This window comes from Saccopteryx leptura, chromosome 7, assembly GCF_036850995.1.
Source record: "Saccopteryx leptura isolate mSacLep1 chromosome 7, mSacLep1_pri_phased_curated, whole genome shotgun sequence".
Classification (NCBI taxonomy): domain Eukaryota; kingdom Metazoa; phylum Chordata; class Mammalia; order Chiroptera; family Emballonuridae; genus Saccopteryx; species Saccopteryx leptura.
Window position 1 is genome coordinate 95,452,145 of NC_089509.1, and position 26,437 is coordinate 95,478,581.

General features: G+C 43.7%; 3 protein-coding genes across 6 annotated transcripts in view; 1 reads left to right on the top strand and 2 right to left on the bottom strand.

Moving 5' to 3' along the window:
• ACADL (acyl-CoA dehydrogenase long chain) overlaps window positions 1–26,437 on the bottom strand; it is a 711,748-nt gene that overhangs the window by 519,909 nt on the left and 165,402 nt on the right. The window lies entirely within an intron of this gene.
• On the top strand, window positions 1,819–23,762 carry RPE (ribulose-5-phosphate-3-epimerase). 3 transcript variants are annotated; one of them, XM_066346539.1, is made up of 6 exons: window positions 1,819–1,879; window positions 8,815–8,894; window positions 19,141–19,280; window positions 19,652–19,786; window positions 20,349–20,435; window positions 22,054–23,762. In XM_066346539.1, the coding sequence occupies exons 3-6, from the start codon at window positions 19,143–19,145 to the stop codon at window positions 22,174–22,176; spliced, it is 483 nt and encodes a 160-aa protein (XP_066202636.1). In that variant the 5' UTR covers window positions 1,819–1,879; window positions 8,815–8,894; window positions 19,141–19,142; the 3' UTR covers window positions 22,177–23,762. The 3 variants fall into 3 exon arrangements, with proteins under 3 accessions (XP_066202636.1, XP_066202635.1, XP_066202634.1); XM_066346538.1 differs by having other exon boundaries at window positions 1,879–2,016; XM_066346537.1 differs by lacking the exon at window positions 1,819–1,879 and adding an exon at window positions 1,886–2,027.
• KANSL1L (KAT8 regulatory NSL complex subunit 1 like) overlaps window positions 23,701–26,437 on the bottom strand; it is a 119,045-nt gene continuing 116,308 nt past the window's right edge. For both annotated transcript variants that reach the window (XM_066346535.1, XM_066346534.1), the window contains exon 15: window positions 23,701–25,376. In XM_066346535.1, the coding sequence (XP_066202632.1) occupies window positions 25,146–25,376 (231 nt within the window). In that variant the 3' untranslated portion in view covers window positions 23,701–25,145. The remainder of the gene's footprint in view (window positions 25,377–26,437) is intronic.

Sequence of the window (26,437 nt, forward strand, 5' to 3'; positions counted from 1 at the left end):
AACCAGAACCACCATGGGGTTCAAGTTACTGCCATCCTGTCTCTTATAAAGAGTATAAAGTGCCCTATCTTTATCCTCTAAGGTATGTTCTTGCTAAATCCATTTTTTTCCCATACATGGTTATATTTCCTATCTTTTCCTGACCCAAGGACCCTAGACACATTTGGCAGAGGAGTAAACACTTTTATACCTCTTTTGGAGGAGCAGTAAATGAACAGATGAAAATTTGTCAATAAGCATTCCTGAGAGGGAAAAACAGAAAAAGTAAAAGGGATGAGAGCCAGAAGCAGGAAAGGAGAGTAGTAATAATACCCACCATCATTTTGTCCTGAGCACCAGGCATAATGTGCCAGTTAACCACCTGGATTTGCTTATTTAATCCTTACATAACCCTAAATATTGAACACTGTCTTAACAGATAACAAAAACGGATGAGACAGGGAGTACTGACTTTCCAAGTCACTGTGGACTTGGGGAAGAAATATTCATCTGATGTGATCCCTGAGAAGGAATTTATCTGCTGACATGGACTCCCCATGGTCAACTGAGGGGTCAAATTTTGCATAGTTAAAAAAAAATTATTTTCCAATTGCAGTGTACTTTCAATATTATTTTGTGCTTGTTTCAGGTTAACAGCACAGTGGATAGACAATCCTATACTGCACAAAGTGTTCCCCCCAATGTTTACAGTACCCACCTGACACCATATACACACTTATTGCAATATTATTGACTAGGTATATTTCCTATTCTGCACATCCCCATGATGATTTTTGCAACTGCCAATTTGTACTTCTTAATTCCTTCACCTCTTTCACCCAATGCCCCAAATCTCTCTGCCCTCCAGCAATCATCAGTCTGTTCTGTCTATGAACTTCAACTTTGTTCATTTATTTTGTTTAGATTCTACATATAAGAGAAATCATACAGTATTTGCAATAGCATGGATAGACCTAGAGGATATTACGCCCACTGAAATAAGTCAGTCAAATAAGATCCTAGCAGCCATTAACTGACAAGGCTTCTCACATACTTTGTATATCAGGAAGAACCTCACACTGAATTCAAGGCTTCCTGCACTATGCCCTGTTCATTCACTGCCCCTGAGTCAACTCTTATAAGGGAATTCCTGGTTTTGTCCTTCCACCAATGGACTAAATAAGACCTGTACAGTCAGAATAGCACTGCCCCATAAAGACCAATGAGGATGCATAATGCTGGCCAATCAGAAGTACACAGATTGAGATACCTCATTTACATACAACGGACCTAATTGGGAACTTGAGCAGAAACTTTCCTTATAAAATGCAGCTTCCCTTTTATCCCAGGGGAACATAATTCAGGTTGTTACCTGAGTTTATGTCTACCAGGCCACAGTCCATTTTGCTCAAATACATGCTTTTTATTCTTTATAATCTAAATTTAATTTTGGTTTACCTTACCCAGCCGGTGTCTGGCAGAGGTAGGATTCCTCCCTAAATTTGACTCCTTGAGCTCTTAAGAGTTCAAGGAGAGAGATAAGGACTAAGTGTTTTCTGGTTTGTGCTTTTTAAGGATAACAGAAGCTGGAGAGGAAAGGATTGATGTATAAACAAAAAGTGAAAACGAAGGCAAGGAGAATAAGAAACTACAAGAGTGTAAGGTGGGAAAAGATGAAGAAACTCCCAGAGCTCTGGGAAGAAAGTCAGAGAAAGGGACCTTCTTGCGAGGCCCCGCCCCTATACATTGAAGCAGTAGCCCCTCCCCTGGGGGAAGGTGGGACTTCCTCCTCACAGGTCAGTTGCTTCCGGCAGAGTAAGGAAAATCTAAGGGGAAGAGGCGGTGCCAAGACTGCGCAGCCAATCGATGCGACACCTTGTTCTTGCCCGGGACTCGTGAGGTAACTTGGTCTTGGGAACTAGCACCATGGCGTCTGGATGCAAGATTGGCCCGTCCATCCTCAACAGCGACCTGGCCAATTTAGGGGCCGAGTGCCTTCGAATGCTGGACTCTGGGGCTGATTATCTGCACCTGGATGTAATGGACGGGTAACTCCGCGGGGCTCGGGTGCGGGTTGCCGCGCGGGGCGGGATGGGCGCACCTTTATTGAGTGCCTGTGGGGTGCCCGGCGTCCCTGTTCCGCGAAGCGCTGCGCTCGCAACGCGGTGATGAGAACGGGGCCGGCGGGACGCCCTGGAGGCCCTGCCTGCAGCGGAGCTGACGCGGGCCGCCCCTGCGCCCCAGACCGCAGCCTCCTTCCCATCCCCCGTCCCCGCCCAACGTGTGGCCTTCAGGCACTTAGCACTCGGGAGGGACCTGACATCACTGGGACACGTCTGTCATTTTCAGGTAGAAACTGAGGCCCAAGGGGATAGACATGACTTGCCCAAGCTCATATAGGTAGGTAGTGGCAAAGCCGGGGAGACGCCCCGGTACCTGGAGTGAGGTTGCCCGCGATCCGCCACCTGCTGGGATTACCCGGGACCAGCCTTTTAACCTCGCTGAGCTCAGTTTCATGGCATGAAAAATGCGAGTAATAGTAGAACCGGTTGGTTAGGCGTCTTTGGAAGTTGAGATGACGATGACGTATATTATTCGTGAAGTTCACAGTACCTGGCATATAGTAAAGTCTCTATAGTTGTATCATGTTCGAATTTTGATTTTGCTGCCTTTTCTGGCACCCGTGCTCTTCAGGGAGTCAGGTTTTTGTTCAGTAATTTTAAAGCACTGTAGTTATAGCACATAATCAGTATTATGTGGAACCAGGATGAGGCTAGTTTCTTAACTTGATCATAAAATGAAGAAACAAGCCTAGAGAAAGCAGTAAGAACCTCTCTGCTTACCCAACCTTGTTACATAGTTGCACCTTGGATCTTCTTGGGTTTGCCAAGTAGTTTTATGGCCCCGCTGGTAAGTGGCCATGAAATCATAAGAGCCATTACCTTGGGTTGAGGTAGGAAAATAAATTTATTTTAAATAGGTGAAATCTTTCTGTGTTATTTACAAAAGAGGATCAGTTACTTCTCTTTTTAATGTTATTACCCTTGTAGGAGTTTTGTCTTCCTTTGTTCTGTCTGATAAGTCTGTTGTTTCTCTTTTGGATTTCACTCAGTTACCTTGCTAGTGTGCCTAACCGATTGTGGCAAAATCTGACCTTAGAATTCTAGGCTAAGAAGATTTGTAAATATTACTTCTCACAAAAGTTTTATTTTTAGTCTGCTATCATATGTGATTCTGTTTATATACTTTTTTTGGACAACTTTGTTTGACAGCCCTGAACTTTCCCAGGTGATATTACTGAATGGAGTGTGTACCTCAGAGATGGGTAGCTACATTTTTGTGTCACAGACACACAATTTCGTGTCAGAGGCACCTAGGGGTTTCAGGATAGAACAGGCTACATGTATATGTATGTAGTCTATTTGACACAAAAAGCACTTTTTAAAATAAGTTTTGTTTGAGTAACTGAGTGAATGGAGGAAATAATTTTCAGTTCTACCAAAACTGGGGTTCTTAATGATAACAGTAGCTCTTAATTATTTGTGTTCTGGTGCTCTTTGTGAATTAACCCACACAACCTAAAGAGTTGGTGCTGTTATTAGCACCAGTATTTGACAGTGAGGAATTAAATGCAAAGAGATGATCTCCTGTCAGTGGTTTCAGAGCGAGGAAATGGTGCAGCCAGGATTGGAAGCATGCAGCACTTGAGTGGTTCAGAAAGTAAATGTCTTCTGTGGGTACTGGGCTTTCAGAGAATAACTAAGACATTTTCTGTTCTTAAAGAGCAGCTAATAATTTATACAATTATTTTTGTTATTTATTTTATGTCTGTCCTGCTGCACTGAAAGCTCCCTGAAAACAGGGTCGGGCTGGCTGGCTCAACTCTGTATGCTTTGCAGGTTAAGCGCCATGACAAGCTTAGTTATATAATTGGTTGAATGGATGAAAGTCTGTATCATAATTCTTGAGGTTAAGATAAAAGTTTGTTTGTTTTTTTATTGACTCCTTCTCTTCTGCCAAGAAACATCTTGGTTTCAAAAACTAAATTCTGCATACACCGTTTAAGAAACCTTTTACTTTTCAGCTTCACAACTTTTTGAGCTAACAGCTATTCCTGTTCCCCTATTGCAAAGGAGGAAACCAGTTTAAGGAGGTTCGGCCCTTTCCTGGATGTCCACCGGAAGCGGTAAAGCCAGGCTGAGCTGCAGTGTCTCATAGGCCAGGAGTGTGAAATGAAAGCAGGGTGTGGACTCCCTTTCCCAAGGCGGCCAGCGTCAGTTGACCTTCCCTATGGGTCCTGCCTCCGTGCTTCTCTTTCCAGGCTCCATTTGAAAATCTCCAACGTTACACTGAGTTTGGATATGTTTGCTGTTTTTCTGGTCCCCCGCTCTTCCACTGAGACTTCCATTTCTCTTCTGATTAAAACTGTATGTCTTTGTTGTGAAGGTCAGACAATTTCTGGAAGCACTGGGGAGTGGGGCGCTAGTCTGGTTTGATATTTGCAATAAAGGACAAACAGGAAAAGAAAATGAGAAAGCGTGTAAATACATCATGACAGGTTATAAGCCGGAAATGTGTTGAACCTAAGTGTGGAAACAGAGCAAATAAGCAATTTCTAAATTAATTACTAGAATTTAAAGCTGGGGAGATTTCACATTAGTACTAGATTTTTGACTTTCGTATAACATCCAAAGGTTTGCCAGTATGGGTCTACAGTCCTAGCAGCCACCATTAGCCAGGCCAGATGATCTTCATTTGTCTCCTGTCCCCATCTTCCTGTTTTGTTCCTCCATGTTACCTGCCAATCCTTGTAGGCATATGAGTTGTGATTCCTAGTTCACAGGAATTGTTTTTTGGTTACAGTCTTGTGACATTTTATATCAAAGTTAGTCCATCTCTTATCTTTGCCTTTTTGGGAGACCCGGTAAAGGTTTGATCTGTTTGAAATAGATTACATGACACTTATAAATAAAGCTTAGGGTTGATGGAACATGAGAGATAAAATAATTGTATTTCTGTGTTATAATAATTAGCTTAATTTCAGTAAATTCCCTAGGGGAAGACTTTTATTGCATTTTATTTTTTGCAAATTTGACTCTCAAAAGTACCCTCAAGGAAAAAAAAATAAGACAGTAATATAATAATAAAATAGACTTCCTTGATGAAATTTCTCTTCATTAGAGTGAAATAATTTAGTGTTTTCCAAGCTGGTCTGATAAGTGCTCCCTGTGCATTTAAGAATTCAGATTCCCAGGTCCACTGTTGTGTCAGTAGGCTTGGAGTAGAGCCTGGGAATCCTTTCATTGCAAGTGCTGGTGCTTTTGTCAGGCAGATTTGGGGCCACCCTGACTTCGTGCTTGGGTTTGTAGTCCTTTCTGTTGTTGTGGCTTAGCTAGAAGCCTTGGGTTCCTTACAGCAGTGGTTTGGTTTTGTTCTCCCAGTGTAGTTGGTGAACCTGGTGCATTGAATTGGTCTTCAGTGGTGCAGTTTGTTATATATCATATAATTAGGGGTTCAGTAGTTTAAACAATCTGCTGTTTCCCAATGAAGTAAAAATTTGTTTTATTCTCCCTCTCTTTTTTTGTGTGTGACAGAAACAGAGAGAGGGACAGATAGGAAACATCAGTTCTTCTTGCAGCACCTTAGTTCATTGATTGGTTTGTCGTATGTGCCTTGACCAGGGGGCTACAGCAGAGCGAATGACCCCTTATTTGAGCCAGCGACCTTGGGCTTTAAGCCAGTAACCTTTGGGCTCAAGCCAACCACCATGGGGTCATGTCTGTGATCCCACGCTCAAGCCATCGACCTTGCGCTCAAGCTGGTGAGCCCGTGCTCAAGCGGGCGACCTCAGGGTTTTGAACTGGAGTCCTCTGCATCCCAGTCTGATGCTCTTATTCAGTGTGCCACTGCCTGGTCAGGCTTCTCATATTTTCTTAAGATGTGATTATGCTTATTTTCATAATAAATGAAACCTAAGTTTCAGACAGTAAAAGTAGTAGAGATCCCTCAGAAATATAGTGGGATTTATTCCAGACCATTGTAATAAAATGAGGATTGCAGTAAAGTGACTCATTATCTTTTTGCTGGTAGAGGGTCTTACCTTCAATGTGTTTAAAAGAAACAAAAAACCACCTGTGAAGTGCAATAAAACAAGGTATGCCTGTACTCCTGAGTCTACACAGCAAATTGGAAGAACAGTGAACAAAATACAAAGCCTTCAATTTAAGAACTGTATAATATTAACCCTCATTGCCTGTTTCTCTGACCTTTACTTCCAAGTTGTGAGTAAACATAATAAGCCTCTTATCTATAACCCTAGCACTCATTACTTTTAGGTGAATGGTAGAATGATTTCCTAAATGCTAAACGCCAACCTCCAAGGGCCAGTGAGCTGTGAGTGAAAGTGTCTGAACTCGTCTACCTAACCAGTCCCTCAGATGTGTCTTGAACCCAGACCTCTCCCATCTAAGTCTCTCCTCAGCCGGGCTTTCTTTTTCTGTTCTTAGTTTGGTGGCGGAGTAAAGAACTTGGACTTTGGAGCAAGGTTGCCTGCCTTGACACACCTGCTCCAGCACTCCCTGGTTGTATGACCTTGGGCCGCTTTTCATCTGTAAACTACTGATAATGTGCCTATGTCATGCAGCTGTGAGATTTCAGTGAGTTAATGTATGAAAAGTGTTTACAATGGTACCTGGTCCATGTAAGTTTTAATTTTTTAGTTATTAACATTCATTCTGCCTGTCAGCTAAGCTTAAACTCTTAACTGTGGTGTAGTCTCTCTTTCAATCCCCTGCCCACATCGTGTCAGTTAACAAATCCTATCACCTTTTCCTGTCCCTGTTTCCGCTGTTGGTGTTCTTGCCATTTGCCAGCACCTCTTACCTCCCTTCCAATTTACTGCCCAGTCCACCTTCGTACTTTATTATTTGCAGCTCTTTATTTGTTTGTTTCTTTAAAACCTCACTTCATATTTACAATAGGATGAAGTCCACACACTGAACCTGGCATTTCATACCCTTCCTGTGACAGTTGGCTTCCTGCCTTTCTCACACTAGCCAAGCTAACCAACACCATGTTCCTTTTTTTTTTTTTGTATTTTTCTGAAGCTGGAAACGGGGAGTCAGACAGACTCCCGCATTCCCGCATGCGCCCGACCAGGATCCACGGGCACGCCCACCAGGGGGCGACGCTCTGCCCACCAGGGGGCGATGCTCTGCCCCTCCGGGGCGTCGCTCTGCCATGACCAGAGCCACTCTAGCGCCTGGGGCAGAGGCCAAGGAGCCATCCCCAGCGCCCGGGCCATCTTTGCTCCAATGGAGCCTCGGCTGTGGGAGGGGAAGAGAGAGACAGAGAGGAAGGAGGGGGGCGGGGTGGAGAAGCAGATGGGCGCTTCTCCTGTGTGCCCTGGCTGGGAATCGAACCCGGGACTTCTGCACGCCAGGCCGACGCTCTACCACTGAGCCAACCGGCCAGGGCCTATGTTCCTTTTTCTTTGAACATAACTTGTTTATTTCTGCCTTTGTTTCATTTCTTTTTCCACCATTAAAAGTCTATTCTGTAAATCTCATCTTCCTCCCTCTTGGAAAGTACTGTATTGCTTGCCTCTGGAACTGTCTCGCTTTTCTTGAGATCCTCATATAGGGTAATACCTACTTTAAATAAATGAAGCCCAAATTTCAATGGCTTAACATTACAGTGTTTTATTTCTCATTCATGTAACAGTTCAGTATGAGTGTCCTTCTGTACTGAAATCGAGGGGCATAGACCTTTCCTCCTTTAGCTTTGCTTGCTATTCAAGGGCTTCTTTATTGGCAGAAGGGTAAAGTGAGTGCAGAAAAGGAGTATTACTTAACCTGCTGGGCTCTTCTGTGACACACATCACTTAAACTCACAGTCCATTGCTGAAGACGAGTCACATGGGCCAACTGGATGTAAAGGGAGTTGAGAAATGTATTTCTAGTTGGCTGCACTGGCTTTCTGTCAACTATGCTGTGACAGTAGGTCATCGTGAATTCTGGGGAGTTAGTAGGCATCTCTTGCCAATGAGATCATAAAGTTCTCTGGGCTAAGCAGGAAGTCTCACGTATTTTTTTATAAAGTATACTACTCTGAAACAACCATGTGGTAGTTGGTAGAACACAAGGACTAACTGGAGTAGGATGACAATTAATTACCTTGGGTCTGATATCTGACTTATTTGAATCTTGCTCCTATGAATAATTAATTGCTTGACTTAAGAAAGTTATTTATCCTATGTTCTTCATATAATAACACATCTACTTCATAAGTTTGTTGTGAAGATGAAATGAGGTGTAACGTACAGTGCCTGGCATGTTGTAAACCCTTGGTAAATGGTGGTTTCTTGTACACACATTGTTTTCTCTGATGATCTTTAAGAAAGTTTTAAATAAACTGTCATTTAGTGCCCTGTGGTAAAGGTGGAATAGAAGTTGACTTAGGCATGCTGTAATGAACAAGGATATGAAAAACCTGTATTAGAGTCCAGAACTTTCTAACTAGTGTATGACTTGGGCAAGTCATATAACTTCCAGGGTTTTGATTTTTGTCATCTTTCTAGTTCTACCTGTCAGGGGTTATGAATTACAGAGTTAAATCATGTGACATGATTTGTTCAGATATCAAGGAGATATTGCTTTGTAAAGCCAAAATTATCCAGATATTCTTAGTATTGCTTAATACTAATGATGTTAAATATTAAATTGAAAAATATTGCAATCACAAACATACCTCTCTACCCTTTCAGAATATATATTGAGAACGATACAGAAACTGACTTGAAAACGTTTTCAGAGTAAGGTTTTGTTTGTCTTGTAGGCATTTTGTTCCCAACATCACCTTTGGTCACCCTGTGGTAGAAAGCCTCCGAAAGCAGCTAGGCCAGGACCCTTTCTTTGGTAAGTGGGTGTTACGCCAGCTGAAGCTGGATGTGTTGCTCAAGTAAAGGAAAAGATGTTTGATTTCTCAACTTTGGGTTTCATCTGGGACCCCTTTTCTCCTCTCTGTGCTGGGGCTTCATTGGCTGCCTGTAATAAGCCAAACTCTTTCCTATCCTGGGGCCTTCGCACTTCTGCTCATTTCTTTGCCTGGGAAGCTGTTCACTTGGCTAGCCTGTCTTTTGGCCTTGGATCATTTCTCGTTTCTTCAGAGAGGCCTTTCTAAGCACCCTATCTTAAGTTAACCCTTATCCAGTTATCATGACAGCCTTCTGGATTTTCTTAGGACTTCCTTTAATCTGAGATTATTTTTATCAGACTATAAACTCCTTTAGTGCAGAATTTCATCCATTTTGTTTACTGTGGTTTTCATAGACACAAGATTGGGACTCAGTGTAATGTTACGTGATTTATGAATTGATTGATTTTATGGTCTGGAAATGAAGCCGATTATTGGAACTTTCTGCAAATGGGGCCTATGTAAGCTCCTACTTAAATGCTGTAGGATAATGTGAACTAAGATATTTAAGACCACACAGTAACCTAAAAGTTACTTCTCATGGAACATGAATTCAGTTCACATGTCGTTGCTGGTCTTTTAAACTAAACTGACAGCGCCTCACTTGCCTGATCTCTAAGTATACATTATTGCCTCATTTATGTGGCGTTAGGGAAACGATGTTCCATCAACTTGGTCACCATTTTGAAATTTCCAAATAATGGAATATAATTTTCTGATAATCTAAACATATTTTTATTACATTTTGGAAAATGAATTTTACAATATAAATTTGTCCTTAGGACTGTATTAGGTGAATGAAATAAGTAGCATTGTTTGCCCCCACTGTACAATGACCAAAGAGTCCTCTGTTTCTCGCTTGTGTAGATTTAAAAGTATTTTTCTTTTCCTCTTCCTTTTATTTGGGCTTCTAGTGTCACTCTGGCTGCTGTTGTGTCACCTGCTCTCAGTGCCTCTCCTCTTATCACCCTTCTACCCCCACCGCACACAATCTGATTTTTCTTCCTGTTTTAATTTGTTATTTGCTAATGACCTTCTAGAACTGGGTCTGATATAAAGATGAATGGACTCTGTGTGCTTCAGTGTTTGGGTTTTGTGACCTTTGCCTATTTTATTAAATGTTTTTTGTTTAATTCTTGGATCTTGGCTATTGGTTAATAGACACATGAATATATTCCAGGAACTAAATCAAAGGCTGTATATATATAAATATATAATTGCTAGTGTTCTAAACTGTTTAATCAGTACTGAGTAGAAAATAGCCATCTAAGAAATAAAGTGCTAGGGGAAAGTCTGTTTTATCTATTATCCGAATCATTGGTTCAGGTTTAGTCTGAAGACCCATAGGAAGCCCTTTCTGAGAGTCCATGAGGTCCAAACTATTTTTACATTACAGTATTATTAGATATATCTGCATGGAGGAGGCAGAAGCAGTGGTGAATCAGTCTGCTGGTGCCGTAGCCAAATCCAGGCAGTGGTATCGAACTATACAAGGAGTTATTAGCATTCTTTATCATGATGTGTTCCTGAGTGTTCTTGATGAAGCACTGGAAACTATTTTTTCAGTAAATCTTGATCTTTGAATGTCTGTTAAATATTTTGTGTGACAAAGTAGGAAGTGCATATTGGGCACCTCTGCGGCATGCTGGAGTATGAGGGTTTTCTCAAGAAAAACCTCTTGCACCGTTTTTGGAATTGTACACTGTACCTGCTTTTTTTTTTTTTTATGAACACCATTTTCTCTTGAAAGAACAATGGACAGACGAACTATGGTTAATCAGACTTGGATATTTTACTAACATTAAAAAAATTAATGCTGTCAGTTAAAGGAAAATACCTTATTTGTTTTTGCAGATTTTACATTGCAGCTAGCCTTTATAAAAGTACCACTTGCCACGTTTTGGTGGCAAGAATATCCACACTTGTCTGAAAAGGCTTGTAAGGTATTCCTCCCTTTATGGTTGTTTCTTGCTTTTCTTCATTTAAAACACCATATTGTAACAAATTGGATGCGGAGCAGATGTGAGAATATCTTCTGTTAAGCCAGACATTAAAACTTGCAAAAATGTAAAATAATGCTCACTCTTATATTAACATATTAGATTTATTATTGCTTATTTTTTAAATGAATTGGTAAGTAGACTTAAGCATTTTCTTAATTTAAATTTCTAATACATTAGCTGTAGATAGATATAACCCACCAATAGTGCTTTTGGGGCCTTCAGTAATTTTTCAGAGCCTAAGGGGGCCTGATAATAGAACATTTGAAAACTGCTCGTATGTTCACTACAGACACATTCACTGAGCCACTGAATCCGGGAACACTGGAGATTTACCGTGTGCATTTCTAGTGGTTACTACATGCTAGAAATTGAATGGCAGAGCAGTCCGGTAACTTAATAGTGTGAATTTTCCTTATTTATAACACAGACAAATGAGAAAAGCCAAAATGAGAGTCTAAGTTTTAAAAGCAAAATTTATTTATTAAAATATGTTCTATTTTGGTTTAGAGAAACAAACTTCGCTCTTGGTGTGATTAGTTAGGTGGTGTACATACTCTTTTCCTGAAATTTTTTCAAAGCCTTAGTGCGATTTAAAATCTTATTTTAGTTCTGGAATACTATAATTTTTTCTTTATACAGTTGAGCTATGTCAGAAATGTGTTTCCTTCAGCAATACAAAAACTCAAAAATCTTCTACCATTTATCACACACAGGAGTATTTTTTGTTTCCTTCGTCACAACGCTTATTTCTTGATTTAGCCTCTTTTAATCTGCCCTGTCCTCATTAAATGCTATTACATTTCAAGTTAAGATCTTTAAGAAGGCCAGGCCCATTTTGCCTAACAACTATGTTTTTCAAGTTTTAGAATTAGGATGCATGTCAGGCTTCCTGTATCATGTCCTTCCCTCCACATTCATGGTTCCCCCTGCAGTGTGTGCTCTCGGTGAACGGCAGTGTGGTAGTGGTTCCCTCTGCAGTGTGTGCTCTCGGTGAACGGCAGTGCGGTAGTGGTTCCCTCTGCAGTGTCTGCTCTCGGTGAACGGCAGTGCGGTAGTGGTTCCCTCTGCAGTGTCTGCTCTCGGTGAACGGCAGTGTAGTGTGGTTCCCCCTGCAGTGTGTGCTCAGTGTAGTGTGGTTCCTCCTGCTGTGTCTGCTCTCGGTGAACAGCAGTGCGGTAGTGGTTCCTCCTGCAGTGTCTGCTGTCGGTGAACGGCAGTGTAGTGTGGTTCCTCCTGCAGTGTGTGCTGTCGGTGAACGGCAGTGTAGTGTGGTTCCTCCTGCTGTGTCTGCTCTCGGTGAACGGCAGTGTAGTGTGGTTCCTCCTGCTGTGTCTGCTCTCGGTGAACGGCAGTGTAGTGTGGTTCCTCCTGCAGTGTCTGCTCTCGGTGAACGGCAGTGCAGTAGTGGTTCCCCCTGCAGTGTGTGCTCTCGGTGAATGGCAGTGTAGTGTGGTTCCTCCTGCAGTGTGTGCTCTCGGTGAACGGCAGTGTAGTGTGGTTCCTCCTGCAGTGTGTGCTCTCGGTGAACGGCAGTGTAGTGTGGTTCCTCCTGCAGTGTGTGCTCTCGGTGAACGGCAGTGTAGTGTGGTTCCTCCTGCAGTGTGTGCTCTCGGTGAACGGCAGTGTGGTAGTGGTTCCTCCTGCAGTGCCTGCTCTCGGTGAACGGCAGTGTAGTGTGGTTCCTCCTGCAGTGTGTGCTCTCGGTGGACGGCAGTGTGGTGGTGGTTCCTCCTGCAGTGCCTGCTCTCGGTGAACGGCAGTGTAGTGTGGTTCCCCCTGCAGTGTCTGCTCTCGGTGAACGGCAGTGTAGTGTGGTTCCTCCTGCAGTGTCTGCTCTCGGTGAACGGCAGTGTAGTATATTCCTCCTGCAGTGTGTGCTCTCGGTGAATGGCAGTGTAGTGTGGTTCCTCCTGCAGTGTGTGCTCTCGGTGAATGGCAGTGTGGTAGTGGTTCCTCCTGCAGTGTGTGCTCTCGGTGAACAGCAGTGTGGTAGTGGTTCCTCCTGCAGTGTGTGCTCTCGGTGAACGGCAGTGTAGTGTGGTTCCTCCTGCAGTGTGTGCTCTCGGTGAACGGCAGTGTAGTGTGGTTCCTCCTGCAGTGTGTGCTCTCGGTGAACGGCAGTGTAGTGTGGTTCCTCCTGCAGTGTGTGCTCTCGGTGAACGGCAGTGTAGTGTGGTTCCTCCTGCAGTGTGTGTTCTCGGTGGACGGCAGTGCGGTAGTGGTTCCTCCTGCTGTGTGTGCTCTCGGTGAACGGCAGTGCGGTAGTGGTTCCTCTTGCAGTGTCTGCTCTCGGTGAACGGCAGTGTAGTGTGGTTCCTCCTGCAGTGTGTGCTCTCGGTGAACGGCAGTGTAGTGTGGTTCCCCCTGCAGTGTGTGCTCTCGGTGAACGGCAGTGTAGTGTGGTTCCTCCTGCAGTGTGTGCTCTCGGTGAACGGCAGTGTAGCGTGGTTCCTCCTGCAGTGTGTGCTCTCGGTCGACGGCAGTGTAGCGTGGTTGCTCCTGCAGTGTGTGCTCAGTGTAGTGTGGTTCCTCCTGCAGTGTGTGCTCTCGGTGAACAGCAGTGTAGTGTGGTTCCCCCTGCAGTGTGTGCTCTCGGTGGACGGCAGTGTCGTCTGGTTCCTCCTGCAGTGTCTGCTCTCGGTGAACGGCAGTGTAGTGTGGTTCCCCCTGCAGTGTCTGCTCTCGGTGGACGGCAGTGTGGTAGTGGTTCCTCCTGCAGTGTGTGCTCTCGGTGGACGGCAGTGCGGTAGTGGTTCCTCCTGCTGTGTGTGCTCTCGGTGAACGGCAGTGCGGTAGTGGTTCCTCTTGCAGTGTCTGCTCTCGGTGAACGGCAGTGTAGTGTGGTTCCTCCTGCAGTGTGTGCTCTCGGTGAACGGCAGTGTAGTGTGGTTCCTCCTGCAGTGTGTGCTCTCGGTGAACGGCAGTTTAGTGTGGTTCCTCCTGCAGTGTCTGCTCTCGGTGAACGGCAGTGTAGTGTGGTTCCCCCTGCAGTGTGTGCTCTCGGTGAACGGCAGTGTAGTGTGGTTCCTCCTGCAGTGTGTGCTCTCGGTGAACGGCAGTGTAGTGTGGTTCCCCCTGCAGTGTGTGCTCTCGGTGAACGGCAGTGTAGTGTGGTTCCCCCTGCAGTGTGTGCTCTTGGTGGATGGCAGTGTCGTCTGGTTCCTCCTGCAGTGTCTGCTCTCGGTGAACGGCAGTGTGGTAGTGGTTCCTCCTGCAGTGTGTGCTCTCGGTGAACGGCAGTGTAGTGTGGTTCCCCCTGCAGTGTGTGCTCTCGGTGGACGGCAGTGTCGTCTGGTTCCTCCTGCAGTGTCTGCTCTCGGTTAACGGCAGTGCAGTAGTGGTTCCTCCTGCAGTGTGTGCTCTCGGTGAATGGCAGTGTAGTGTGGTTCCCCCTGCAGTGTCTGCTCTCAGTGAACGGCAGTGTAGTGTGGTTCCCTCTGCAGTGTCTGCTCTCGGTGAACGGCAGTGTGGTAGTGGTTCCTCCTGCAGTGTGTGCTCTCGGTGGACGGCAGTGTGGTAGTGGTTCCTCCTGCTGTGTCTGCTCTCGGTGAACAGCAGTGCGGTAGTGGTTCCTCTTGCAGTGTCTGCTCTCGGTGAACGGCAGTGTAGTGTGGTTCCTCCTGCAGTGTGTGCTCTCGGTGAACGGCAGTGTAGTGTGGTTCCTCCTGCAGTGTGTGCTCTCGGTGGATGGCAGTGTAGCGTGGTTCCTCCTGCTGTGTGTGCTCAGTGTAGTGTGGTTCCTCCTGTAGTGTGTCCTCTCGGTGAACAGCAGTGTAGTGTGGTTCCTCCTGCAGTGTGTGCTCTCGGTGAACGGCAGTGTAGTGTGGTTCCTCCTGCAGTGTGTGCTCTCGGTGAACGGCAGTGTGGTAGTGGTTCCTCCTGCAGTGCCTGCTCTTGGTGAACGGCAGTGTAGTATGGTTCCTCCTGCAGTGTGTGCTCTCGGTGAACGGCAGTGTGGTAGTGGTTCCTCCTGCAGTGTGTGCTCTCGGTGAACGGCAGTGTAGTGTGGTTCCCCCTGCAGTGTCTGCTCTCGGTGAACGGCAGTGTAGTGTGGTTCCCCCCGCAGTGTCTGCTCTCGGTGAACAGCAGTGTGGTAGTGGTTCCTCCTGCAGTGTGTGCTCTCGGTGGACGGCAGTGCGGTAGTGGTTCCTCCTGCAGTGTGTGCTCTCGGTGAACGGCAGTGTAGTGTGGTTCCCCCCTGCAGTGTGTGCTCTCGGTGAACGGCAGTGTAGTGTGGTTCCCCCTGCAGTGTGTGCTCTCGGTGAACGGCAGTGTAGTGTGGTTCCTCCTGCAGTGTCTGCTCTCGGTGAACGGCAGTGTAGTGTGGTTCCTCCTGCAGTGTGTGCTCTCGGTGGACGGCGGTGTAGCGTGGTTCCTCCTGCCGTGTGTGCTCAGTGTAGTGTGGTTCCTCCTGATATGTGTCCTCTCGGTGAACGGCAGTGTAGTGTGGTTCCTCCTGCAGTGTGTCCTCTCGGTGAACGGCAGTGTAGTGTGGTTCCTCCTGCAGTGTGTGCTCTCGGTGAACGGCAGTGCAGTGTGGTTCCCCCTGCAGTGTGTGCTCTCGGTGAACGGCAGTGCAGTGTGGTTCACCCTGCAGTGTGTGCTCTCGGTGAACAGCAGTGCAGTGTGGTTCCCCCTGCAGTGTGTGCTCTCGGTGAACAGCAGTGTAGTGTGGTTCCCCCTGCAGTGTGTGCTCTCGGTGGACGGCAGTGTCGTCTGGTTCCTCCTGCAGTGTCTGCTCTCGGTGAACGGCAGTGTGGTAGTGGTTCCTCCTGCAGTGTGTGCTCTCGGTGAACGGCAGTGTAGTGTGGTTCCCCCTGCAGTGTCTGCTCTCGGTGAACGGCAGTGTAGTGTGGTTCCTCCTGCAGTGTGTCCTCTCGGTGAACGGCAGTGTAGTGTGGTTCCTCCTGCAGTGTGTGCTCTCGGTGAACGGCAGTGTAGTGTGGTTCCTCCTGCAGTGTGTGCTCTCGGTGAACGGCAGTGTGGTAGTGGTTCCTCCTGCAGTGCCTGCTCTCGGTGAACGGCAGTGTAGTGTGGTTCCCCCTGCAGTGTGTGCTCTCGGTGGACGGCAGTGTCGTCTGGTTCCTCCTGCAGTGTCTGCTCTCGGTGAACGGCAGTGTGGTAGTGGTTCCTCCTGCAGTGTGTGCTCTCGGTGAACGGCAGTGTAGTGTGGTTCCCCCTGCAGTGTCTGCTCTCGGTGAACGGCAGTGTAGTGTGGTTCCCCCTGCAGTGTCTGCTCTCGGTGAACAGCAGTGTGGTAGTGGTTCCTCCTGCAGTGTGTGCTCTCGGTGAACGGCAGTGTAGCGTGGTTCCTCCTGCAGTGTGTGCTCTCGGTCGACGGCAGTGTAGCGTGGTTGCTCCTGCAGTGTGTGCTCAGTGTAGTGTGGTTCCTCCTGCAGTGTGTGCTCTCGGTGAACAGCAGTGTAGTGTGGTTCCCCCTGCAGTGTGTGCTCTCGGTGGACGGCAGTGTAGTGTGGTTGCTCCTGCAGTGTGTGCTCAGTGTAGTGTGGTTCCTCCTGCAGTGTGTGCTCTCGGTGAACAGCAGTGTAGTGTGGTTCCTCCTGCAGTGCCTGCTCTTGGTGAACGGCAGTGTAGTGTGGTTCCTCCTGCAGTGTGTGCTCTCGGTGAACGGCAGTGCAGTGTGGTTCCCCCTGCAGTGTGTGCTCTCGGTGAACAGCAGTGCAGTGTGGTTCACCCTGCAGTGTGTGCTCTCGGTGAACAGCAGTGCAGTGTGGTTCCCCCTGCAGTGTGTGCTCTCGGTGAACAGCAGTGTAGTGTGGTTCCCCCTGCAGTGTGTGCTCTCGGTGGACGGCAGTGTCGTCTGGTTCCTCCTGCAGTGTCTGCTCTCGGTGAACGGCAGTGTGGTAGTGGTTCCTCCTGCAGTGTGTGCTCTCGGTGAACGGCAGTGTAGTGTGGTTCCCCCTGCAGTGTGTGCTCTCGGTGGACGGCAGTGTCGTCTGGTTCCTCCTGCAGTGTCTGCTCTCGGTGAACGGCAGTGTGGTAGTGGTTCCTCCTGCAGTGCCTGCTCTCGGTGAACGGCAGTGTAGTGTGGTTCCCCCTGCAGTGTGTGCTCTCGGTGAACGGCAGTGTAGTGTGGTTCCCCCTGCAGTGTGTGCTCTCGGTGAACGGCAGTGTAGTGTGGTTCCCCCTGCAGTGTGTGCTCTCGGTGAACGGCAGTGTAGTGTGGTTCCTCCTGCAGTGTGTGCTCTCGGTGAACGGCAGTGTAGTGTGGTTCCTCCTGCAGTGTGTGCTCTCGGTGGACGGCAGTGTAGTGTGGTTCCTCCTGCCGTGTGTGCTCAGTGTAGTGTGGTTCCTCCTGCAATGTGTCCTCTCGGTGAACGGCAGTGTAGTGTGGTTCCTCCTGCAGTGTGTCCTCTCGGTGAACGGCAGTGTAGTGTGGTTCCTCCTGCAGTGTGTGCTCTCGGTGAACGGCAGTGTAGTGTGGTTCCTCCTGCAGTGCCTGCTCTCGGTGAACGGCAGTGTAGTGTGGTTCCTCCTGCAGTGTGTGCTCTCGGTGAATGGCAGTGTGGTGTGGTTCCTCCTGCAGTGTGTGCTCTCGGTGAACGGCAGTGTGGTAGTGGTTCCTCCTGCAGTGCCTGCTCTCGGTGAACGGCAGTGTAGTGTGGTTCCTCCTGCAGTGTGTGCTCTCGGTGAACGGCAGTGTAGTGTGGTTCCTCCTGCAGTGTGTGCTCTCGGTGAACGGCAGTGTAGTGTGGTTCCTCCTGCAGTGTCTCCTCTCGGTGAACGGCAGTGTGGTAGTGGTTCCTCCAGCCCCAGTCCTTGCACCCTGTGCCTCTCCTCTCACTGTCTTCATTACCAGCTCCTGTCGGCTCTTCGTTCAGAACACATCGAACCCCACCACTTCCCACCAGCCTGTATTGCTGCTGTCGTCCTTTTCATCTGAGCTACTGCTTTGGCTTTTTAGGTCAGACCGTGTCACTTCCGCATTGAGAATCCTGCAGTGTTGCCTGGCCTGTGGTGGCGCTGTGGATAAAGCGTCGACCTGGAACACTGCAGTCGCTGGTTTGAATCCCTGGGCTTGCCTGGTCAAGGCACATACTGGAAGCAACTACTATGAGTTGTTGCTTCCTGCTTCTCCCCCCTCTTTCTTGGTCTCTCTCTGTCTCTCTCCTCTTTCTCTCAAAATCAATAAATAAGTTCTTTAAAAATCCTGCAGTGATTTTTCCTGTCACTTGGAATCAAACCCGGTGGCCTGTAGAACTCGGTGTTGTCTCTTCACCCCGCGCGTCTCTGACCTCGTCAGCTCGCCCCGTTGCCCTGCGTGCCACCACACTGGCTTTGTTGACTACCATCTTAGTGTTTTTGAATAGTTTGTCTCCCCCTCTAAAAATGTAATCCTCACGATAGCAGGGAGTTTTATCCTTCTGCCTTTTAGGTCTATCCCTAGGACCTCAGAATAGCCATGGGTGTGGTAAATACTTAATAAAATATTAGTGAAGAGATTCACTTCATTTCGTTTTTTTATTTTTTTAATGAGGAAACAAGTCTTCAAGGATAATAGAACTTTTTTAAAAAGATTTTTTGGGCCTGACCAGGCAGTGATACAGTGGATAGAGCATTGGACTGGGATGCAGAGGACCCAGGTTTGAGAACCCAAGGTCACCAGCTTGAGCGCAGGCTCATCTAATTTGAGCAAAGCTCACCAGCTTGGACCCAAGGTCGCTGGCTCGAGCAAGGGGTTACTCGGTCTGCTGAAGGCCCACAGTCAAGGCACATATGAGAAAGCAATCAATGAACAACTAAGGTGTCGCAACGAAAAACTGATGATTGATGCTTCTCATCTCTCTCCGTTCCTGTCTGTCTATCCCTCTCTCTGCCTCTTTAAAAAATAAAATAGTTTTTTGGGTGGCATTTTCTGGAAGTGAACCTGGACTGCTAGGTTTCCTGATTTCCAGTCATTACTTTCCATATACAGCAACATATGCTCTGTGTGTGTGTGTGTGTGTGTGTGTGTGTGTGTGTGTGTGTGTGTGAATGACTATCCCAGATCTTATCTTCAGAATAAAAAGGGACTAGTTATACATAGAAGTGTTACTATTTAACAATGACTGTGATGTCAGAAGATTTTAATACATGAAATGGGAAAGCTGCAGGTTGGTTCCAGTATAGGAGCCAGGTTGTTTTCCTTTTGGTAATATTTAGGAGATGTGTTTTTTCTTTCTAGACATGCACATGATGGTGTCGAGGCCGGAACAGTGGGTAAAGCCAATGGCTGTAGCAGGAGCTAATCAGTATACCTTTCATCTTGAGGCTACTGAGAACCCAGGGGCTTTGATTAAAGACATTCGGGAGAATGGGATGAAGGTGAGAGTTCAGCTGTGACAGTAATGTTTTATACCACTCACACTCGGAGTTGGGAACATTGGGGCCGAAAATGGGAAATAATAAGTAGATAAGACGGGACTTGGACAGCTCTTCTTTGGGAAGCCAGAGTTTTAAGTACAACTTGTTTTTTGTATAATAATCCTTTTGAATATTACTGCTTTTCAGAAACATTTATATTTAATAGTCTTGTTGACTTTTTTAAATTATGTAGTGTGAATGGTTTATGCATTCCATTTATATATGTTTTCTGTTTTTTTAAGAATAGGCATTTCTGCTGGGCCTGATATGCCACAAGAATATAATGTGGAAGTAATTGTTAATGTGATATAGCAAATCTGTCTCTGTCACAGGTTGGCCTTGCTATCAAACCGGGAACTACAGTTGAGTATTTGGCACCATGGGCTAATCAGATAGATATGGCCTTGGTTATGACAGTGGAGCCTGGGTTTGGAGGGCAGAAATTCATGGAAGATATGATGCCAAAGGTAAAAGAAGTATTTGATTCTGAGTAAGGCTTTTATTATCTGTGTTCATTCAATAAACATGTATTGAACTACTTGTATATTAAGACATGTCCTGTTCTGAAGTGGAGAGATAGAAATGCCTACCTACAGATCATTGTAATACAGTATGATAAATGCTGTAAGAGATTTAGGTTTGGAAATCAGAAAAGATAGTACATTTTAATCTTGAAATTTTCTTTCAAAACCATTATTATTTCTACTTTAGAGTTTTTGGGAGTGTTTATTGACTATTGAGGGTTTTGTTTTTTTCCTATGAAGTATATTCTCTGCACAGACATGACAAATTAAATGCAGTTTGGCAAAGAGAACAAAGCTTGCTTTTAGGAAACTTAATTTGTTTCAGTATATTAAAGGGGAAGTTTTCCCTGGTCATAATTTGTATTGCTGTATACATAGTTATTATATGAAATATTTGGAATCCTATTTTAGTGGCTGATATTGGCTGTTTGATTTTTTATTTGGTTGTGTTCCCATCCCCCTCATATTCACTTTAGGAATTGCTTATTTCCTTGTGCATATCTAGGTTCACTGGTTGAGGACCCAGTTCCCGTCTTTGGACATAGAGGTTGATGGTGGAGTAGGTCCTGACACTATCCATAAATGTGCAGAGGTGAGACTGCTCCTCAACTGTGACCTAGATCATTTTCCTATCAAATGTGATGTCTAGGACGTCATCTTATGTGCCAAAGAGATTTCCTCTACATTTACTAACAGCTTTCTTGGAAAGTTGTTTTCTCTTTTCAAATATAGAAGTAGAAAAATAAAGAGCTATAAATGAATATTCTCAAATCACATAATCATTAAATAGTAAGTTCAGTTATCTCAGTAATGCTGAAGAAAGTTCTTTTATGAAAAAATATATATATACTGAATGCCAGTCTTTAGAAGATTATTAAGTTCCAGGACCTTGGAATGAGTCATTTTTCCAATTAAGGGAAAAAACATGTCTTCTTCTGAAGGGAAAAAATTCTTATTCTGTAGAATTTAGGTGTATTAGTTATCGATTTGTAAGAACAGACAAGGGCCACTTTTGTTGAAATTCTGGATGTAATCTCTGGATACCTCTAATGCTCTATGTGGAACAGGGATAAGTGTTTTGAGTAATTAGCCAAGATGAGTTAGTATCCTGAGCTTCATTAAGAGGGTGCCCGTCCTTCCTGTAGCTCTGCAGGTGTTCAAGTTCACGTGGTCTTTTTTTTTAACTCAAGTTCAACATGGTCTAATTGGCACTTCCAGTTTTTGTATAAATGCCACACTTTTCTGCTTGATACTTGTCAAAAGCTTAACTGTGATAAGTATTTAGGGAAAAGGAGCTAGCAAAATGATTAGTGATCATATATATATATATATCACTTGACGCCTTGTAGAATTTTTACTAAACTATACCATTGTGCTGTTCCTATTTACATTAAGAGATGTGTTAAATTGTAACCCTATAAAACTAATTATTTTTATTTTTATGAAGAATGTTAGAGGTGTATCATAGAGTGACAGCATCTGATTGAATAGAATTTCCCCAGCTTTAGTGGCTCTCCTAGTAGTCCCCTCTTCTGGCAATGAATCACATAACGGATTGGGTTTCCCTCCTTGAGTCAAATCCTAGGAAACACAGCTAAATTTGGACTTGTTATTTACTTTCCTCTATTTTTGTTTTTATATTTAAAAACACCTTGAAATTCTTTAAGCCACCTCAAAACCATCCTGGAATGCAATGAAGCCTCCTTAAAAAGTTGTTTCATTCCTTCTGGCATCAAAAGGAGAAATTATTTAATGTTGCCCTATGTTATGGATAGTTTCAGATTTTAGCAACATTGTCCTTTCAGACTACCAATTCATATACATAATTCAAAATTAATGGGCAGTTTAATTTTTAGTAGTTATGGGGATATTAGTATATATTGGAAAAAACCTTACTAGAATTAAAGGTGAAAGGCTTTTAACTTTATCCAAATATTAGAAAATTTACAGTATTGGTATTTAAAAGTCATTACAAAAGAACTCAAGGATTTTTTAGACATATTTAAAAACAATTTCACATCATCATTAGTTAAGCATTTTAACTTCTTTCTTCATTGAATCTGATTGAATAAATCTGTTCACCTCCAAATGGCTTTTGTTCAGTTTTAGTGCTGACTGACAGATGCAAAGATAGAAACTCTAGTGAAAGAATTGTTTAGGCTTTTCTGCATCTTTCTTTGAGCCATAACCTAAGTGTTTACTTCTTCCAGGCAGGAGCTAACATGATTGTGTCTGGCAGTGCCATAATGAGGAGTGAAGACCCCAGATCTGTAATCAACCTGTTAAGAAATGTTTGCTCAGAAGCTGCTCAGAAACGTTCTCTTGATCGATGAAAGCACAAGGAATCCGGTGTTTCTGCTCATGAAATCCTTTTACTGGAAAACGAGAATATTGACTGCCAAATCGTATCACTGTTGAGGCAATGCTGCTTCTCTGAGCAACTACTCATTCCAGTGACTAACATCTTTTGTGCAGAGTGTTTCAGGAGGTTAGAAATTTAATGGAATTTAAAGATCTGTGTGGTGAAATACCATTTTTACTGAGAGACTTGATTTTTATAAAGAGTAAAAATATGGCTGTATTAAGGTTATGAACAGAAATGTGTCTTAATGCTGAAGGGAGGCATATTATCTCCTTTCTAAAAAGAATTTTCTATTGTTTCTTGGCTGTTTCCCAAAAGCAAAGGAAGTCCTTATGTTTTTCCTGTTCCATGTCATTTTTGGTTTGTGTATATGTGTGATAATATGAGTAGAATAGAACTTAGGAAAAAAATCTAAGTTTGAATCCGGCTGGGATGGCATGCTGTCTTCTTCTTGCTTCTAAAACATCTATTTTCTACTTTGCACCTTATATTTTAATATACAAAAATGATATATGAAGCCCAGGGATTTTAAGGTGGTCTGTTTAAAATACAAGCACAGATTTTAATAAGGTGTTTTGTTAGCTTTGCTGCCGGAGCAGGTTATTCTGTGATTTCCCCATCACCACCCCATCTTTAATCATACCCACCATTTTTAACAACATGAGATAACGTGCTAGCTCTGAGCAGAAAGGAAAGGAAGTAAAATTGAATCGACTCTTCCCCTTTCCAACTATGTGACCTTAGCAAATCAAATCCACCAACCTCTGTGAGCTTCTATTTATTTATTGATTATAATAACTGCAGGACTGTTGAGGATTAAAAAAGATACTATTATAGATGTGAAGCTCTGCTTCTGGTCTCTAGAATGGTAGAATCGAGGATGCTTAGTACAAAGGAGCTATCATTATATGTGTATAAGGTTTATGTTTTATAGATGAGAAAGTCCTGACATAAAGCTCAGCGCCAGGTTGCCAGCATGGAAGAATCCAGGAGGGCATAGGATTTCTGGTCTGTGCTGCTGGTGTAAATGGAGGCCTTGGGAGGTACAGTAGGCCGAGGAAGCTGTTTTATTTCCAGTCTAACTTGACCCTGTAGCACAACCAGATGGCTGAGGATCTGCGGGAACTGTGGATATTAACTGAAAGGATATATATTTTATTAATCCAAGAAAGACCAGGTAGGCTAAGAGATGGCAAGGTACAAGAATTGATCCATAAACTAAATATTTATAATTGTGTCCCAAATTATACTATGACAACAAATATGTTAGCCACTTCATTACTGTAAATACTCTTGCTATAACACGTAATACATATGGCAAGAAATAACAGGATCTGTGCCATTAAACTTGTTTGGGCTAATGTGAGTGTTAAGAAAAAAGATCTGAAAAAATAAGAACATCAACAGTTATGTATGGAATAGAGTTTGCTTGCTTTTTCTTTTGTTTCTTCAGTACAAGGTAAAAATATGTTTCTGTTTATTTTTGCTTAGGAAAGTTTTATGCCATGAATAGTTGGCATTTAATCAAGTCAAACAATACAAAGCATATAGAAATAACTTTAATTAAAAAACATATAGAAGATTATAATAGCAGACATGACAGAAAGATTTGAGCTCATTTGCCTGGACAACTTCAGTTTGTCTGGCTTTTGTTTTCTTTCTTAAAAAATAAATGTACAGTAAAACTATAAGCAAACATTTGTCAGTATTGAATTTGAATTTTTTTTCTTTTCTAAAGGGACTAGCAGAATTTCCAATCCCTAACAAAACAGTGTCAAATCCCCCAAGTCTAGGCCAGATGGCCAAGATTGTGTTATATGGGTACTACAACTTGAATAACCTTTTCTACACGAGAAAAAACGATTTGTATAAATTGCCCTCAATGTTTACATAGAAAAAAAATGATGTAATAGCTTCAAAAGGAATTTTCCTTAATGTACACTCCATCATCCAATATTGATAATATTGAAACATTATCCTTTGAAAAGTTTTAATTCTCCCTCTAGGATGCGAGTAAGAATATATGCTTATTTTAATAGAGTAAGCTATGGTAAAGAATGACCAAGACAAGTAGAAATACAGTAATATTTTTTATACTGGCAAAGTTTCCTGTGTGTTGTTTATTTTAAGTTGGTGTCTTCTGTTCATGACATACATAAAGTAGTTAAAACTCAATTTTAAAAGAAGTGATAGTTTTAAAGACAATATTTAACTTTACTTTGCTTGTCATTCTGTTAGGAGTGCAAAGAAAATGACCTATGTTTAGTCCAACAGATATCCGTGATTTCAAATAAAGGAATTCTGTGTTATCTGGTATAGAAATTTCCATAAATAACTTCTGCTGGTTAAACACTGTTTAAAAATCCCTCTTCATAGCCAAGACTTGTAGGTGTCCATTATCAGTGGAAACCTGTGCTGCTTTTATTATAGTGCAGCTCATGTTTCATGGGGTAGTTCATACATGCATTTTTGAGAGGTATCTGCCAGTGCATGTATGTATGTATATATGTATACTCTACACTCATTCGTATGTTCTGATGTGACATGTACAGAAAAAAAGCTGTCATTTGATGCACACAAGTATGTGTGTGATTATACGTATATGTGGGTGTAAAATCTTCTGAAAATTATTTACACAGTAATGTGATTTGACATCAGACTGCAGCAGTTAATTTTTGGTGCTGATGATTTGTATTATAAACACAAATGACTAGCACTTGTCTGTAAGTGAAAAGGTCATCAGTTACTCCTGTGGTACAAGAGGGAAAGAGACATTGCCTGTTGGATGAACAGCATAAAATATTACTACATGCAGTACATGCTCTTACTCTGGAATTGTGTCCGGAGGGGGTCAGAAATGGGGGGTCAGAGATGGAGAACAGGGCTTGTCTTTTCTCCTGTTTTCCATTCCCTTACATCGTTTTCTTAACCTCTTCCCTGTCACCTATTTTTTTTAACATGAGTAAGTCCTGCAGCAAAGGTTCTGTACTCTTCCGTTCTGTCTGCTCGCCTTTTTGGATGTTGGCTGTCCTCCAGTGCACTGGTACAGAAGACTTCACCACTGCAAGCTGGGCTTGAGCTCTCCAGCTGCCCATTGTTTTCATCTTGGCATAATAAGGCTTCTGTGTCTTCATCCTTCAGTGGAAAAGCCCGTCGTTCCCACCACAGAGCCTGAAAGAGAAAACATGTTCAGTTAAGTTTCAACTAATTAGTTGTGTTTAAATTGATGTGTCAAGTAATCTGTGACTTTCGATTTTGTAATAACTGTTGTTCTTTAGCACATAAACGTACACATTTTCATCTGAATTTAAGTATCCAGCTAGTCCCAATGGAACGTGCTGAGAATTGTTTACGGTCCTTGGGGAATTGATTCATTCACTTTGCTCTTCCATGAAGAGGAAATGTGCCACAGGACACCGGTTTTCCTTATCAGCCTAGGAGCACTTGGGACAGCCCCTTTAGCAGTGTTTTGATCTTCTATTTCTACACTTCACCATCTCCATTTGCATCCATTAATTATAGAAGCCTATTGGCTTTTCCTTCTGAGCTTTCTACAACTTGCCTGTTAATTTCTATTGTCTCCACTTTCTCCATTCTAGGTATGGTTCCTCTTTTCCAACACCTGCTTATGAATAAAAGTACAAGAACTTTATAGATATATTATTAGAAGACAGTCCCCAGTGGGGAGGGGAGTAAAGAGGAACAATGTATGGTGACAGAAAATGTTTCGACTTCGGGTGAAGGACATACAATGTAATCAGCAGTTCCAATATTATAGCAATGTTCACCTGAAACCTATGCACTCTTATTGATCAGTGCCACCCCATTAAATTTAATTTGCTAAATTAAAAAAAAGAATAAGAATGCAGTTTCCTTGAGGTTAGAACTGGATCTATGGGGCTTGGGAGACAAATAAAGATAAAGAGCAGCTAACATTCAGTCCTTCTAGGTGCTGTTCTCTTTACTCAGATTGTTTTGTAATGGAACTTTGATAGAATCCTCATTTCCTAACAGATAAATGGGTAGGTGGGATTAGGTGCAGGTGCTGGTGTGTTCCATGAAAGGATATATAGTGTTTATAGTTAGTGGTGAAACTAGAATGTTGGGAGTATAGATCCTCTGATTTGTACCCAACTTTCTATACTAGATTGTTGTACTTAATTTGTTGCATAATGAATCCTTAATTTGCAACAAGCAATTGTTACAAGTTTTTAAAAGGATAAAAGGTAGTT